This window comes from Cinclus cinclus, chromosome 23 (genome assembly GCF_963662255.1).
Source record: "Cinclus cinclus chromosome 23, bCinCin1.1, whole genome shotgun sequence".
Taxonomy (NCBI): domain Eukaryota; kingdom Metazoa; phylum Chordata; class Aves; order Passeriformes; family Cinclidae; genus Cinclus; species Cinclus cinclus.
The window spans coordinates 3,976,663-3,993,686 of record NC_085068.1 but is presented as its reverse complement, the minus strand read 5'-3'; the positions used below and the strand labels follow the sequence as shown (position 1 = coordinate 3,993,686).

The following is a 17,024-nucleotide window of genomic DNA, read 5'->3' as shown; positions in this document are numbered from 1 at the left end:
AGGCACCGGGTCACTGCTGGGCCCTCGGCTGCACTTACCCATCCACAGGCACCGGGGCACTGCTGGGCCCCGGGTACTGCCCACACGCGTCCGAGCCGGCGCTTCCTCCGCGGCCCCTCAGGCCGACGCCCCGCGTCCGCTCCAGCTGGGGCTCCATAAGAGGCTTATCCCCGCGATTAGCTCGGTCACCGGGGCTACAGATGGCTGGGGAAAGCCGCTCTGGGCCTTGGCTAATTAAAGCCGGGCCCGGCCGGGGACAGGAGGGCTTATGCCGGGCGGGAGCCGTGCCTGTCCCGGGCAGTGCCTCAGGACAGGCACCATGCCTTCCCCTTCCTCCCAACCCGAGCCCTCCAGCGCTGATGGACGCACCTTCCCTGGGCGGGCTAGGCTTAATTCTGGGGAGCTGCCCGCTCACCACCAAAACCCCAGGCACAGCAGAACCCGAGGATTTTAAAAAACAAAGCAAAACCGAATGGAGCATCGCAGCCGTCTGGGTGTGGAGATCTCGCTGAGACCCCACGAGAGCCCCGCCGAGAAGCCAGCGAGGCCCTGCGTGCTCTGGCACAGCAGCTCCATGATCCCCTCACGCCCTCCTGAACTAGATATAAACACTCTCTTCCTTCCTCCTCAGCCAGGAGAGGGGTCTGGTTTTAGCATCACCTCTGATTTACTGCCCAAAATGGGTATCCTTGAGGCACTGTAAAGATGAGTGTTACTCGTGCCTTGCTCTGCTTCCCAGAGGTCCCAAAGGTACCAAATTTTCCACAGAAAAACACATGGCAGGTCAGCTAAATGGGTATTTCCAATGGACAACATCTGTGAAGGCCTCCCTCGATATAACTGACTGTGCCAACACCCAAACCCCACAGCATTAAAAGCAGTGATTTTCCATCTGTGGTCCATGGGTCTAGGATAAAAAACCCCATAGCATTGAAATGTCTTATTCGGGGATCTGTGCTGTCACTGTACAGTTCTAAAGAGCTGAAAAAACCCATTCACTTAAAGGCTCTGGAAGTCCACAAGCCCCAGCTAATTCTGCCTACTCTTTCCTTCTTTGCCATCTATTCACAAGAAAAGACCAATTCCTATTCTTGTGACCTTTTATACGTAAAGCCTGTAAAAAGAATGCACAATACTTCTATGGCATTTACCATGTGCCTGGTTCAGGTACAGTAAGAGATCACTGTGGTGCTTGTGCAGCAGAGTTAGAAGAAGCATCTGCTTATGTTTGAAGTGACCAAAGTTGGGAGAAAACTGCTTGATTTTAAAAATACAAATGGCATGCTTCTGTATGTCAACAGGGGTCTTGGTTACTAAAGAATCAACACAGCAGCAGGTCTTGTCAAGAGAAATGCAATTGTAAAATAATAATATAAACTTTGAAAATGAACTTGCTTCAGAAAAATACCTATCTTCCTAGCACTAGAATTGTGCCAAAGCTAACATACTAATTTTCTTCTGTAAATGAATCCTGCTGAAATCTGTTTGTTTGTTTGCTTCTGGGGTTTTGTTTGGTTGGTTTTCTTTTTTTAGAATCTCACCTGAAAGCCAGAGCAGGATGAATTTACTGTGCATAACAACAGAGTTTGTAGTTTGTCACACCCAATGGAAGTAACATCTACAGTGTAAGTAAGTCCATCTTTCCTCAGTCCTCATTTTAGTGGCCCATCTTCCCACCCACATAATTATCAGCAGTATCTTCTACTTCTCAGAGTAAAGCTTAGGCTAAAAGCCATCAGAGCCCTGTAGACCTTCCCTCATAATGACCCTCTCAGACTGCCTGGCTACAGTCCTAAGCCCTCAGGAAAAGCTACATTTTCAAAGCTTTCAAAGCTTACATTTTCATAAGTGACCAGTGACACTTTTTCTAACACAGAAAAACTGTGTTCATTTTATAGTTTTCTTAGAAAAATGTAACATCTCAAGTTAAGACAAGCAGAAGAAGGCAAACAGATATTTCAAGGCACAAAGGATCTATAATCTACATTCAAGAGTCATTTGAAGTATCCTGAAGGACATTCAACTTGCATAAAAGCATCAGTTAATAAAACCCAATACCAGATACTGGGAGCACAAGAAATTAAATATTGCCATCATAAACAGCTCTTGGGGACTCCTAGATGTTTCCTGGAAATGTATCTGCATAAAATCAGGCTACACTGTATTGTTTTAGGGAAGTCCATAAGCCTTTTAAAGACTGCTTGTCCAGGAGTACTTTGAGTGGTTCTCTTATAACAAAGAAGAAACACAATGAAAGACTGGAAGACTGCAGAAGATGCATCCAGTCACATGTACAGAGGAGGGATTTAGGGGGAGGGAGGAGAGTATTGGGATTACAGTGAGTCACAGTGCTTAACATGATAACTCTGAGATCTTCTGGACTTACAGCAGAACCCATCTGCCTAACCCTTAGGTTAGAAGTATCAGATCCTCTCCTGTTTGCCCAGTAGCAGGTGCTGCTCCATGGGAAGAGTGGAAGACCCAGCTAGGTGAGGGCAGTGTCTGTCCTGGGCTGCAGGGTGCCTCAGTACAGTGGCTGGGCTGCCTTGCTTGAGGAAGGCCACTGTGGAGGTGCCTCTGGCTGATCAATGGGCTCGTAGGTGCTGCGGTCCTGGCCCGCACTGGTGACACCTGAATGGAGATGGAAGAGAACAAGCTTGGGACAAAGGCAAAAGCACAAGAACTGACTACTCTAGAAGAAACCAACAGCTCAGGAGCACACATTTTACCAGCTCCCAGCACCTGTGGTCTGTGATCCTCACTAAACAGGCAGAAGGGAAGAACAGTCATCCTTCCAGCATGCCTATTCTTTCTTTGAGAACCGTTCTCTTAGTAGCCACGACTGTGTAGAAAGCAAGACACACAATACCCCACAGAAGCACAACAGGTTCCTGTAACAGTGTATTTCAGCAAGATAAAGTGCATGAGAACTCATGGAAAAATGAACAGACAGAGGCAGAAGCTGCAGGAACGGTGGCTACCTGACAGTATGAATTTAAAGGCATGATACATCCATGAACCTCTCTTCCCAACAATGCAGCTATGTCTCAAGTGCGGCACCAAATTTGAATCCAACAGCGCTCCTAACTGCACTATGAACAGTCTGTCTGTGCAAAATCGTGTTACTGTCCAGGGGATGAGAAGGGAAAGAGGAGGGAGAGAATGTGCATGGACAGCTCTTTATCTATGGGTCAGGCATTTGCTATGGGGACAAAGCAACCTGAATCACAGAGAGCCAGCAGACTATGAGGGATTTGTTCTAAGCAGCAAGGACGCTCCCAAGCAACAAAGAGGGACTTCGCGTAGAAGGAAAACAAGACAGAAAAAAGCCAGGAAAATTTCAACACTGCTGGGTTTAAAAAAAAAAAAAAAAAGAGCCAGATAGCAGGAAAATGAAAGGAAATTTGTCAAGCACATTCAGCACAAAACAACACACACTACTGAAAATCTTGTAAAAAAGACAGTTCAGGAGAGGGTGTGAAACTACAGTGTCTGAATTCTCACCTGTGCCTGAAAGGAGGCTCTCAGTTTGGGATAGTGTGGTTGAAAAAAGTGCTGCCAAATTACAAGCAGAGATGAACTCCTCAGTGATACCTATACTTTCTATGGGATACACATGTTGAATTCCAGTGACAAGCAGAGTGAGCAGCTAATAAAAACTGACACAAAAAAGGCACAGCATGTGACTCCCATGCCTCCTGACCCAGGTAAGACCCACCCATCTGGATTTTCACAAGTAGCTGGCAGAGTTGACATCCATACTCCACTAGCAGAGAGGTGCAAATAGCACACAGTGCCCTAAGCCATGGTTTCCTTCCATGGCTTCTCCTCCTCTGCAGGTTTCCACCACTTTTCACAGGAGTGTGATATTTGCTACTAACAAAGCAGAATAAGAGACGGCTTCCAGACATTGTAATGCAAGTACACCATCTTTTCTCCTCCACAGCCTTCTCAGGATGACAAATAGAACTGTGACAGGCTGCAGGTTTTGCCAGCATGAATTCAAACAACAATCCCTGGCAGCTGCCCAGGCATGAACTAGTATCAGGAATGCTTGGCAAAGCTGACCAAGACCCAGAACATCTAGTCACAGCTCATCTTCTCTGGCAGATCTTCCACATTATCATTATCAAATACAACCAGGGGAAAAATTAGATGTCTCCAGGCTAACTCCCATCAGGTAAACATTAGTCTCATTTTCCATGTAAGGAACAAAGTCTAAAGCAATCAAGGTAAATAGGATATGTGAGGCCCACAGAAAGCATGGAGTTAGAAATCCAGCTTTATTTCCCTCTTGTTCATAATCCAGCCAGAGGAAATACTGCCACTACTTTCCCCCAGAAGAAAGGGTTGACAAAGAAGAGTTTCCAACAAACACACACAAATGCAGGAGGAGGAAGACAGGAAAAGCCTTTCAACACCATTGTGGGCAAAATGGCTGTCAAAAACTTCAGGTCTGCAAAGGGAGAGAGGAAAAATATAAATTTAAGGCCAAAGACACATCAAAACAACAAACATGAGCAAGACAGAGCAAGCACCCTGTCTGCCTGGAAAGGAGGCCAGAATCCAGTTGCACAGAGGTCAGGCTGAATTCAGGGTCCAAAGTGCAAGACAGTCCTGAGGAGGTGGCTCACACTGACATGGAAGCAGAGAAAGCATCCTACCTATGTTGAAGGTGTACTCTCCTCCACGCTCCCGGTACATTCGATACACCAAATAGCAGGACACAGGTTTGAGGAGGAGACTGAAGATGGCCATGCCTATACTGAAACGCTTTGCATCACTGAGGAAGTCGTGTGAAGGGTAGAAGATAGAGATGTGAATGATGTCTGTGAGGACTGTGAGCAGCAGGCCAGTCAAGAACTAGAAACAAGGAGAGAGAATGGGACATGAACAGAACAAGGGTTTAACCACTGACAGTAACAGTCAGCCTCTGTTTCCTGTGAGATCTATGTTGCACAATCATCCTTCACCCCAGTATCACACAGCATTCTTGGTACTGCCCTAGGCAGACAGATACTCCTAGATGAATGATCTTGTATTTTGTCCCTTTTCCTGTCAGATATCTTCTCATAATATATTCTATTTTTGTTTGCCAATCTATTCAATGTTCAGAAAAGGGTTTTGCAAAGCCCCCCCAATTCAAGCATATTAAACACTTCAAGTGCTCATCTGGCATTACAAGTCACAACAGCAGGTAAAAAAGGAAGAATCAAGTATGTCTCATCTCTGAAAAGGAAAATAATTGACAATGAATGCTTCTCACTATGGCTTACAGAGCTCATAAATTTATACGCTCTCTTAAAAAAAAAAACCCAAACCCACCCAAACAGGGAACTGCTGTACTGGGAACAGCTGAAAATCATCACTGGCTCAAAGACTCTGCCCTCTACCCTCTTCCTGAGCAGCCTGGGGGAGACCAATACTCTTACACTCACCATTGTTATAGCATCAAGGGAATCTCGCTGCACAATGGCCCAGATTCCCACTGCAAGGACACTGAAATTTCCCCAGGCATAGGAGACTGGCAACATGTAATTCATGCATCCCCTGTCAAATGAGAAAAAAAAAAAAACAACAGCTCACATTGACAATAAGCCTGCAACAGTTTGGTTTCATCCCTGTTCCCATACAAACACCTCACTCTTAGATTTAGGATCTTCTTGCACACAGGCACAAAAAGGGAGTGCCAATTCCCAGGGAACATCCCATTCCTAGTTTGAAGGAATACCCTCTTCTCCCCCAGGCCAGACACTAATCACTCACCACACTGTGAGCAGCCAATGTACCAGAATGATAGCCTATGAAAAAAACAAAACAGGAAGACAGGTCAGCATGTTGGGAGAATTCTGGGAGGATCAATGTGAAACAGCACCATCTTGTCCCCAAGGGATGGGTGGAAGAGTGGCCTGGACCCAAGAACCACAGCAGGAAGATGGTGGGGCTATTGAGACAGCGAAGACAAAGTTATTTTTCTCCACATCTGTTGCTGAGTATGTCCTGTGGTACTACACTGTAGTCATTCTTTCTTCTTGTCATCTCTGTCGACAGCTGATTCAGGGACCACTTAGCCTTTTCTAAATAGGTTATTAATTTTGGAATTCCAGAAGAGTTTGCACAGAAAGCCAGGCAATCAGATTCATGCTGTGCTAGCACAGTTTATACATGACCAATCTGGCATCCTATCACTAAAAAGCCCATGGATAGCCATGCCTGCAGCTCCCAGAATTTCACTCCAGTCCTCAGTAAATCCTTTTTTTACCTACTTCCAGTCTGTTCAGAGCAGTGGCCCAACCTCACTGCAGTATTAACAGACCTGAAGGCTTCTTCCAGGACTCTGTGAACTCTGATCCTGCCAGAGCAAACAGTTCTTTTCACTCCCAGTGAAGCCATCAGGTCCAAATGCCAACAGTGCCCTGCACAGCAGTAAGATAATGCTGTCACAAATTCTGTACTTTGCAAGTGTCCTTAATGATCCTGGTCCTTGTGCTTAATGGGACAAATCTAAGAAGAAAGGATCATACTGTAATAAGTGATAGAAGGATTCCCTTTACCGCCACTTGCCATTTTTGTAACCAAGGAAACATACCCTCCATGTTTATTCAAAGAGCAAATGGGAACAACAATGTATCACTTCAGGCTTTTTCTACATCTGTAGCCTGCTGGTCACTCTAACAAAGGGACATTATTCATACTTGCTCTCTCAACATTTGTGAAAACAAGAATATGGAAGACAGGCTCTATTAACAGCCTCACTAAAGGAAGGCTAAAGCCTGGATCCATGGGATTAGAGGATCCATGGGATACAAGCACGCTTTAATTTTTTCCTAGCTATGAGAAAGGCTTCAAACTGGTATTTCTGCTGGCCTTGGTATTAAATAACCAAACCTCCTCTGAAGTACACTCCCCTCCAAAGTAAAAAAGAAAATTGGGAAATGAATATGTACCAAAAGCCTAAGTTATCCAGTGGACACAGGAAAGCTGTATGCAGATAGGAGCATTAAGACACAAAAAAGAAATTAAGATCTACTGACACCCTGCTAGATTCCTTGACTTAAAACATCTGTCCATGTTCTAACTTAAAAACAAAACTAGCTGCTGGAGAAGAGAGTGAAGTTGTACCTTAAGTGAAGCACAGTCAGGAAAGCACAGGAGTGGCCCAGCTCACAGTGCTCTCCAGGACACCACAATACAAATTACTTATTCCTGCTCCTCCCTCACTGCAGTACATCACAGCTGCTGAGCACTCACTAGGCTTTGCTGTAATTTACAACACTGTTCAGACAGATTTTTATGGATTTTTTTGGTTCTTCATGAAAGCTTACAAAATACTTCACCATCCCTCATGCTTCTTCTCTCAAACTGTACCACAGACATGATGGAAAAACTGCTAATCAGTAAAATACAAGATGGTCCTGGATAAGAATGGGGACATGCGCATAGCATGAACTATCAAGAACTATCACAACATCAGAAAAATTCTTAATTAGGTAGTATTCAATTGCATGTTACATACCTGCAAGACCCCTCAAGGCTCACCAGTTAACATAATTAGGCAGGGTGGGGTTTTTTAAAGGTGTCTAGATCAATACTGCAGTTACTAAATTATGAAGTATGTTTAATCATCAGCATAAAGTCAGGTAAACTAGGGCTGATACTATGAGAGACTGCAAAATAAAACCAAGATATTCCCTTTTTAGTTATTAATCAAATTTACCTGACAGTTCTTCAGTGCACTATGGAATTGGCTGGTAGTGTTGGTATGTTTTAGCATAGAAAATACAGTGTTAATGAAAAGCTACATTTACTATGTGAGTTAGTTAATTTTCAGGCAGTCTCCTGATAAAACAGCAGAAGAATTACAAATTTTTCCATCTGTCCAAGGACTTAAATCTGTAGCTAAGACATACATTTCTTCTTTTGAGAAAATAACTCCTAAGACTTGAATCAGTGGTGAGAGCAGAAAATAAGAAAGGTGGGTCCTTTGTCCCCATCTCTTCTAGGAAAAAGGATGGCCATGCAATTAAAAGCATCCCACTGGAAACTGGGCTAAGCTAAGGAGAATTCCTACATCCTTTGCAAATCCCAGCATGCGATTGAACTAATTGCCAAGCATAAAAAGAGCCTAGGTCTGCCAGGGTCTCATTAGATGGGAAACTCTTTGGAATAAGAACTCCTTTAAACATGCTTCAGCACAGAACTTAGCATAAGATTGAATTTTGACCAAGTTAAAAATGAAACGGTTCCAAATTACAATTGTTTTCTTGCTGTATCTAGATTTCTATTTTGCTTACTTTTTTATTTTAGAGTGAGCTCACCTACTCTATGAGTGACATTCACCTGAGAACACATAAAACCAAAATATGAATCTGAGTGGCCACCTGTGAGGATGGGCCTCGTTATTATAACAGAGTGATAATAATAAGAGTGCTTAAGCAGTGGGACAGGCTATCCAGTGGGGCTGTCATGGCTCCATTCTTATTTTAAAACTCCGCTGATTTTTGAGTTATTTGATCTAACTTTGTAGTTTGCCTCCTGCTTTGAGCAGGAGGTTTAATCACATGGCATCTATTATTCCTTGATTCTGTGACTTAGCATTTAAAAATGCCTAAGCACAAAATGTGTGTTTCCAGGCACATAGACTGTAGGGCATTGTTCAGGCTTGATCAAAGTCAAATGTCGTATTTCAAGGCTCTGCATGATTATTTCAATAATCATAAGCATCAAGCTGTCATGGCAGAAGTATGGCTGTGCTGCTTCCCCCATGTTTTGCTGAGCATGGCTGGTAGAACTGAGCCAGTAGATCCTGTTCAGTGAGCATATTCCTCACCCACTCCAGGACAAACCCTGCTACATTAATTTTATAGCTCTGCAAGTAGCTTAAAGAGAGACCCCAAGGCCAAGATACTGCTACATTCTGGCACAAACACAGCTCAGTCATGCAGCTTTCTTGGAACTACTTCTATCATTAGACTCATCTTTATAATCTCACAGAACCAGTATGCAGATCATGCCAATGAATAGTAGCAGTGTGTGTTATTCCAGGCCCCTTCTGAGTAAGAATCTTCCCCACCTTTGTGGTATTTTCTAGGGAATCAGGCCCTAACTCAGGAACAGTACGACGTGTAGGCACAACTATTAACTCCCTATTCCTGTCTTTGCAGCTCAGAGTAGAAGAGGCAGACTCGACAACAAGGAATTTCTTAATGCTGAAAACAGTTTGCCCAAGACAAATTCACACTTAACTTGTAAGAGATTGGGGAATGGTTATCTGAAACAAGAGAAGAAAGGCAACATTTTAGTTTTGTTGTCTTTGTGATTCTTTAATTGAAAACTCAGTGTTTTTCAGCTCCCCTATCTCCATTTCCCATGGTAAAACGTATTTCGTGTTAGCAAACTTTTTAATTAAATGTCTTTAGTTTTCACTGTTGTTTTACCATAGGAAAAAAATCAAACCAAGGTAAAAAACAAAGCAGAAGGCAAGATCTTTTAATCTTCCTAGTGCCCTGGGAATCACACAATAGTCCAAACTTGTCAGAGCAAAGTATCAGCTAGTTTCCAGAATGTAATATAATCCACATGCCGGGCCTTGAAAAATTTGCTTACTTGCCTCTAACAAGGGGAGTTGCTTTTCTTGGTGAACTAGTAAGAAGGGTATTCATCATTATAGGAACACCAATCTTTTCTTTAATATAGCCACATGAAAGCTGTCCTGTACAAAGCTCAATTAATAATGGTAGCTGAGATAATACTATTCTCCCATCCAACCCATAGGCAGCCTGGTCCAAGGCCACTGCTCACAGCTTAACGAATCACAGGCAAAAAAAAAACAAAAACCCTGATGTAATCCGTGATGCTTTCACTCTCTGGGCAAAGCTTTAACCAAAGAAAGCACCTGAACCATGCTGTATTAAATGACATCACAAAGTAGAGAAGCTGGGAAAGGACGCAAATACCTAGAAATCATGGGGCTCTGAAAATGTGAAAGACCAAATAAAAAAATAGAAGAAAATGTAGCATGTCTGGTAGCACAGAAGATATCAGATTCAACATCAACATCAAAAGCAAACAAAGTGTGATTTTAACATCCACTGTCTTGTCAGCAAGGAAGTGCTTCTTCCAAAAGTGAAGAATGTAATGTAACTGGCTAAGTGTTTTATATCTCCTTTCTCTGGTTATCAGACATTTACTGAAATTTCCAAAGTATCCTCAAGTGGAGCTGGCCCTCCCCACAGAGAAGGAATTGCAATTATCTGTCAGATTATAATCCCCAAGGAAGTGGGCTTGTTTTTCTAAGATACTTTGCTTGACAAGCAACTTTGTCTCCTCAGGATCTTGTGCAGTGTTTATCTTGGCTTAGCTCTGGTCAGCTGAGCTGGAAACCACCATGGACATGAGTTGATAGCCAGGTGTTGTCTCTGCTCAGTCCTTGGCCACTTTAGCAATATCCCTGAAGTTAGAGCAAACTCTGGAGTCACCACCTGGTAGGTTTAACCAAGAATAATAGAATACAATGAGTTGGAAGGGACCCATCAGTATCACAACTCCTGGCCCTGCACAAGATATCCCAAGAATTCCAGCCTGCGCTTGAGAGCGTTGTCCAAATGCTCCTTGAACTCACACAGGCTTGGTGCTGTGACCACTGCCCTGGGGAGCCTGTTCAGGGCCTGATCACCCTCTGGGGAAAACGTTTTCCTGATATCCAACATATACCTCTCCCGACTCGGATTCATGGCGTTCAGAACTTCTGCAGCCTTTGCCCATGTGATTAAAAAAAAAAAAAGTAGGAACTTCAGTTTTTCCTCCTCAGAGGGTTCCGCAGCTCCGAGCAAGGCCTCGGCCAGGATCCGGACCAGGCACACGGCTGGAGGACGCGCGAACATGGAGAACACGGGGTACGGGGAGGGCCGGTCCGAGTCCCCGCGGCTCAGCCCGTCCCGGCAGCCCCTCAGCCGCCCTCCCGCTCCCCCGGCCCCGCTCCCGAGCCCCGGGGAAGGGGCAAGCCCCTACCTTGAGGCTGACGGCGGGCAGCTCCATCGCAGCAGCCCCGGGACCGCCTGCGGGGCCGCTCACATGGGGCAGGGCCGGGCTCGGCGACTGCGGAGGGCGGGAGGAGCCGGGACACCGCCCCCGGCCCTGCCCTGCCCGGCCCCGCTCCCCGCCCCGCTCCGCTCCCTGCTCCGCTCCCTGCTCTGCCCCTACTCCGCTCCCTGCCCCGCTCCCTGCCCCGCTCCCTGCTCTGCCACCTGCTCTGCCCCTGCCCCGCTCCCTGCCCCACTCCCTGCTCTGCCACCTGCTCTGCCCCTGCCCCGCTCCCTGCTCCGCTCCCCGCCCTGCCACCTGCTCCGCTCCCTGCCCCACTCCCTGCCCCGCTCCCTGCTCTGCCACCTGCTCTGCCCCTGCCCCGCTCCCCGCCCTGCTCCCTGCTCTGCCCCTGCCCCGCTCCCCGCCCTGCTCCCTGCTCTGCCCCTGCCCCGCTCCCTGCTCCGCTCCCTGCCCCGCTCCCCGCCCTGCCCCCTGCCCCGCTCCCTGCTCCGCTCCCTGCCCCGCTCCCCGCCCTGCCCCCTGCTCCGCTCCCTGCTCCGCTCCCTGCCCCGCTCCCTGCCCCGCTCCCTGCTCCGCTCCCTGCTCCGCTCCCTGCCCCGCTCCCTGCCCCGCTCCCTGCTCCGCTCCCTGCCCCGCTCCCTGCCCCGCTCCCTGCTCCGCTCCCTGCTCCGCTCCCTGCTCTGCCTGGCCCTGCTCTGCCTGGCCCTGCTCTCTGCCCTGCTCTGCCTGGCTCTGCTCGCTGCCCTGCTCGCTGCTCTGCCCGGCCCTCCCCGGTCCTGCTCGGCCCCTCTCGCTGCCCGGCGGTTCTGGGGATGCCGGCTCTCTGCTGGGGAGCCCTTGTTCGAGTTCGCTGACCAGCAGCTGGTCAGACGCGTTCCAGCGGAGGAGGCGGTCTGGAGGCTGTGCCTGTCTGATGTGAACCGCACGGCTTCTGACCTCATGAACGCCTCGAAGGCGGGTGCCACGAGGATGGTGCCAGACTCTTCTCAGTGGTACCCAGTCACAGGACAAGGGGCATAAACTAAAACACCAGAAGTTCCAGCTCAACGTGAGAAAGAGCTTCTTTACGTTGAGGGTGGCAGAGCATTGGGACAAGCTACCCCAAAGGGCACAGAGTCTCTCTGGATACATTGCAAACCCAACTGAATTCATTCTGTGTCACCTGCTCCAAGTGACCCTGCCTTGGCAGGAGGAGGAGGAGGTGGCAGGGAGTTGGACTAGATGGTTTCCAGAGGCCCCTTCCAACCTTAACAATTCTGTGATTTTGTTTCCAAAGCCACCACTAAATTAAAAATATGCACAGATCAGTTTCTTGGCTGTAAACACCCAGCCAAAGTGTGCACAGATCAATTTGTTGGCTCCAAAAATCCAGCCAAACTCTTCCTGCTCCTTGCACATGCAATGTACTGAGGCAAGGTTGGACATTATACTTTGACTGTAATCAGTGGGAAAGCTAATGTGTGAAGGACTTAGCAGCTTTCTGCAGGAAGAGAGTTTTTGTGCATATATCAGTGCTGTGACCAAAGAGTGAGGAGTGACAGAAACTGTTGATAGACACCAATAAAAAGGTTATTTTAAGGTGCTAACTGTGCTCACCTATGTCATCCAACAGCTAAGTCAAGGTCAGTCTTAGGGGTTGAGCAGGGTAGCTAGGATGGCTGGCAGGAATATTTGCTTCCTTTGGCCCTAGATTTTTCCCTAGAACTAGATGACTGAACCCTTTGCCTGAGAACCTGCTACAAATAAGTTTTTCATTTATTCTGAAAGAAAGCTGGTTTCATTTTAGAGCTAGAGGAGCTGGTAAGGGACCAAATCAACACCACACAGTTCAGCTATAACTTACCATTTCCTGTCCAGTTCATGCCAGCAGCCTTCTCCCCACATCTGGCAAATGAAATAAGAGAGCCCAGAGGCCAGGATGACACTTCTCAAACCCTTCCATCCTTGCCTAATGTGTGCTGTCTGCAGTGTAAGACTGCAATGTCTTACTAGGTCAATTCCTTTCTTGTCATTATTCCTTATTACAGAAAAGATGGAGTCTCTAAGAAATTCAGAGGGTCAGAGGTTCATTGGAGAAGTTGGATGTGGAAATGCATGAGTCATCCTTCAGTCTCATTTCAAGTTCAAGCAGTGAGAATTGTGCAATGCTGAACCTATCATCAGACATTCTCAAACAAGCCACAAATGTAGTGCTATCCAGCCTGTCCTTGACCGTGTCCTGAGTGCTATTGACTGCTTGTATGCAGCACACTTCAAGATTTCCCAAGGCAAAGCATTAAATGCCAAAATGAAATTACCTAGAAAATGCTAGGAAGCATCAGGATAAAACTGACTGGCTGCATAACTCAGAACAGTAAAAAATGCAAAAAGGCTGCGAAAGTCCCCTCAGGAATCTCTGAATGTGTCACTTTCAAATGAAAGATTGAAATACAGCTCATCTACTGCCACATGACACATGAGCTGTGACTTCACTTCCATTATTGTGTCTTGCAGGGAAGTCCTGCCTCTGTCTACAGAGGGAGTGATATCAAATGAAATCGATGCTAGTGGTTCCAGTAATGTCAAGGAATGACTGGATTTCAACGTAAATGACAAAAATATATGACACTTGGGATGGGAAGATAAAGAGACTGAATAGCCATATTGCTGGCTGGGTGTTGTGTGTGAAGTGCACTAGGATATCCTGCCGAGACAGGTATCTATCAAAGGAGAACTGTTTTTTATGAAGACAAACTCCACAGTCCCAGCTGAACGATGAGCACTGTTTGGATGCAGCAGCACGTGGGCGTCTTTGCTCCCTTCAGCATTCTCACTCAGCCTGAGACAGATTCTCATTATCATTTATGCAGCACGAGCCATAATTTGAATAGATGTGTCCACTGTTTAGCACAAAGTATTTCCCCTTGTACAATAAAATGACTTTATTTCATTTTGTTCATCAATGTATTGTGCAGTTAATTCATCCCTGTTTATTATATCCTGGGCTTGCATGTCATGGACTCAAGGGACTTAGAAATGTCTTAATGGTCTCATAGATACGAAAACAATGAGAGCTATGACTAACATTATGCATTTGTATGTCTCTCACATCTATGTGATCTGGGGGTTGCTTATTTTTTATTTCTTCTTTGTGCTGCTTGTACCTTGTAAATTGTCTCTCTGTGTAACTCACTGTCTCTCTTCCCTTCCCCACGTTTGATAAAGCAACACAACACAGTGAGGAAGATAAGCAGCAAGTTAAAGAAGACCCGCAGGGAGAAGCAGGTGACCCAGGAGATTGGATACAGAGATTCTTGTGTTTAGAAGACTGCTCCAGGTGAGTTTAGCTCATTGCAACCAATACCCAGCAATTAGCTGCTTTATGCAAAATCTATTATTTTTGAAAATCTATTGGTTTGCCTTGTGCAGACTGAGTAAAAGACTAATACACAGCTGGATCCCCTCCTGATAACATAAAAGTGAGGCTAATTAGGCAGAAATGCTTTCCTTTGCATTTTCAGGACACTGTACCCTTGGTGCATAAGGTGATAGCAATTCCATAGGGAAGTGAACAAGTTAATACAATTACTCCTGCTGTTCTTATCTGGCCCATGGAGGTGGAGACAAGCTCACCCTTCATAGTTCTGCCCTTCTTCCCCTCTCTGGAGGTTTAGTCTGAAGATAACTAAAGGCTGCAGCTGACACTGGTACCTCTGAGTTTTGCCCCTGGCTATGGAGTTGAGAGCAATGAAGGCACCAGCTCAGCACACATGCATATATATTAGCCACAGAGCCTTTCTGAATAAGTAGTGAGGAAGGACACATAGAAGTTACCTGGCTCTACAAATTCGCTTTTAAATCCCAGTGGGAAATCAGCAAACAGAATCATTATCTGGATTGCAGGAGAAATTGAAGGCATTTTGTAATGCTGGTGGAAAGCTTCCTCATGCAATTGCACTGCAAAACAGACCATGACAAGGTGATTTGGGGAGTGGAGAGGGTCACATTAATGTGGTGTCTTGACAAATGCACTTGGAAGTCCTTCCCTATCTCAGCAGCAGCAAGATGCTCCTCTGATTTTCTAAAATCTAACTAAAGCTTTGAGATATCATTAAGAGACCGCTCTTCAAGATTCACTGACTCTCCAGAAAATGAACTGACGCACCAGAAGTGGTTTTATGGAGTACATATGCTCACTCAGAACATTCCAAGAAAACAACAGCCCTTGGGTATTTTTTCTGATAAAAATTATGAAAGCAATGTTTTTTTCCAGGCTTCACGTAGCAGAGAATGACTGGCATGGATGTGAACAATTTGGTATAGCATGGGTTTCAAATTGAAGCACTTTCACACACTGTGAATTTACAACAGGGTAATTACTGGGGGAGGGAGGGAAGGGAGAGGGTTTCAATAAAACACCTCCAAGCGAAAATGAATGCAGACTATTACAGACCTTATACAGAATGATTCCCAAGTGCTTTAATTTGTGCTTCCTCTCTTTGCCTCTCTAGCAGTCATAATTTCAGCAACTACCAGCAACATGCCCAAGATTCAACAGCATTTGCAGAGCAGGCAGCTGCTGAAATTATTATGTCAAATCAGCATGCTGTTCTCTTTTTCCATGTTTAATGCTTCTCACCCTTGGAGAAGCAGTTTAAAGTGATGCATAACCCTTGGATTCTCAGAGTCTAGTGACAGCAGTAGCTGTAGAACAGGACTTTGGGTGGGACTTTTTCACTCACCTTTCTTGCATAAATGTTCTGTGATTAACTTTAGAAATTATTGCACAGAGACCTGCTATGGCTGGTTTGGGCCTGGTCCAAAATCCTTTCAAGACAATAGACAACCTTGCAAGCGCTCTGACTTAAGTTCTCTGGGGGCAGCAGAGAAGCTGAACTTGTGTGAATTCTTAATTTGAGTTTCTTAAAACAATCAGTTGAGAAGAACATATAAATCAAGTATTGCTTGACATTTGTATCTCTCTTTTGTCCAGACCTAAAGCCTCCAAAGGCAAAACTGTCACTGAGGTGACTATGAGATACTGGGAAGGAAGGGGAAAGCTGCTAAAAGTAACCTGTGATGGTGATGCTCTGCAGCTGCTGTCATGCCTTTGAGGCAGCACAGAGTGGCACTAAAAAGTTTTGCTGTGCTCACAAATGGGTTGGACTTGTACAAATATTGCTCTGGGGTTTTATATCACAGGCTGCTCTTGCATTCCACACCTTTGCATGTTATTTACTCAACCGCTTTCCTTTGCAATTGTGAAGTCAGTAGTTGATCTGGCTGAACCATAATTCAGGCTGATTCTTTGCATGGCTATGCAGCATGTGCCTATACCACTGCTCACCCTTCCTGCTCCACCTCTGCAACACCACAGCTTCACTCAGCAGCAGTGACACTTGGTCACAGGCTCTCTTTCTGAAACTCCAATGTGAGCAATCAATCCAGTAATCCCTGATTTAACTGATAATAGTTAACTGAATTTTCACTGACCTTAACTAATCCCACCAATTAAAAAAATCTGTTATTTATATTCAGAGTTAATAGCAGACTGAAGGCTGAAAAAGCAAGAACTGAAGGAATAAGTCTTCTTTTAGAGTCTAAAAGCTCTGATAAAATTCAGACTTGCTTGTATTTCACGTGATTTGCAACAGTCTTGCCTCAAACACTGTCCATGATCCTACAGGAACCCCATGTGTAGTGTAAGACACAAGGAGTACCTGCATCACCAAGGATAAAGACCCCTGCAAAATTTCCTGCTCGTTTTCAGTTGCACTGTTCCCTGCAGATTTTGGCTCCTACACTAAAAAGCAGTGTGATATCAAACCTGGTTTTGATAGTGCCTGTGCATGTGGTTCTCATCTGTGTCACACAGACCAGAGGCTGAGAGCTCTGCAATTGAATGTGATCAATTAGGAGCCTTTTTTCCCTTTATGTTTCCTCTGACAATGGCACTGACAGCACCACCCACTATTTTGCATCTGGGCTGAAGGAGGGGC

The 17,024-nt window shown here is 45.6% G+C and overlaps 1 protein-coding gene across 1 annotated transcript; it reads right to left on the bottom strand.

Annotated features, from left to right (window-relative positions):
* Nucleotides 1-1,807: 1,807 nt before the first annotated feature.
* AGTRAP (angiotensin II receptor associated protein) lies at nucleotides 1,808-11,054 on the bottom strand. The gene is made up of 5 exons (XM_062507522.1): nucleotides 11,011-11,054; nucleotides 5,767-5,801; nucleotides 5,439-5,550; nucleotides 4,665-4,863; nucleotides 1,808-2,631 (listed from the first exon to the last, which is right to left on the bottom strand). The coding sequence occupies exons 1-5, from the start codon at nucleotides 11,035-11,037 to the stop codon at nucleotides 2,525-2,527; spliced, it is 480 nt and encodes a 159-aa protein (XP_062363506.1). The 5' UTR covers nucleotides 11,038-11,054; the 3' UTR covers nucleotides 1,808-2,524.
* Nucleotides 11,055-17,024: the final 5,970 nt, after the last annotated feature.

Coding starts and splice junctions, on each gene's coding strand:
- AGTRAP (XM_062507522.1), bottom strand. CDS start 11,037: ATGGAGCTGCCCGCCGTCAGCCTCAAG. Junction 5,551..5,766: donor CATTGGCTGCTCACAGTGTG/GTGAGTGATTAG, acceptor CTCATTTGACAG/GGGATGCATGAATTACATGT. Junction 2,632..4,664: donor AGAGTACACCTTCAACATAG/GTAGGATGCTTT, acceptor ATCTCCATTCAG/GTGTCACCAGTGCGGGCCAG.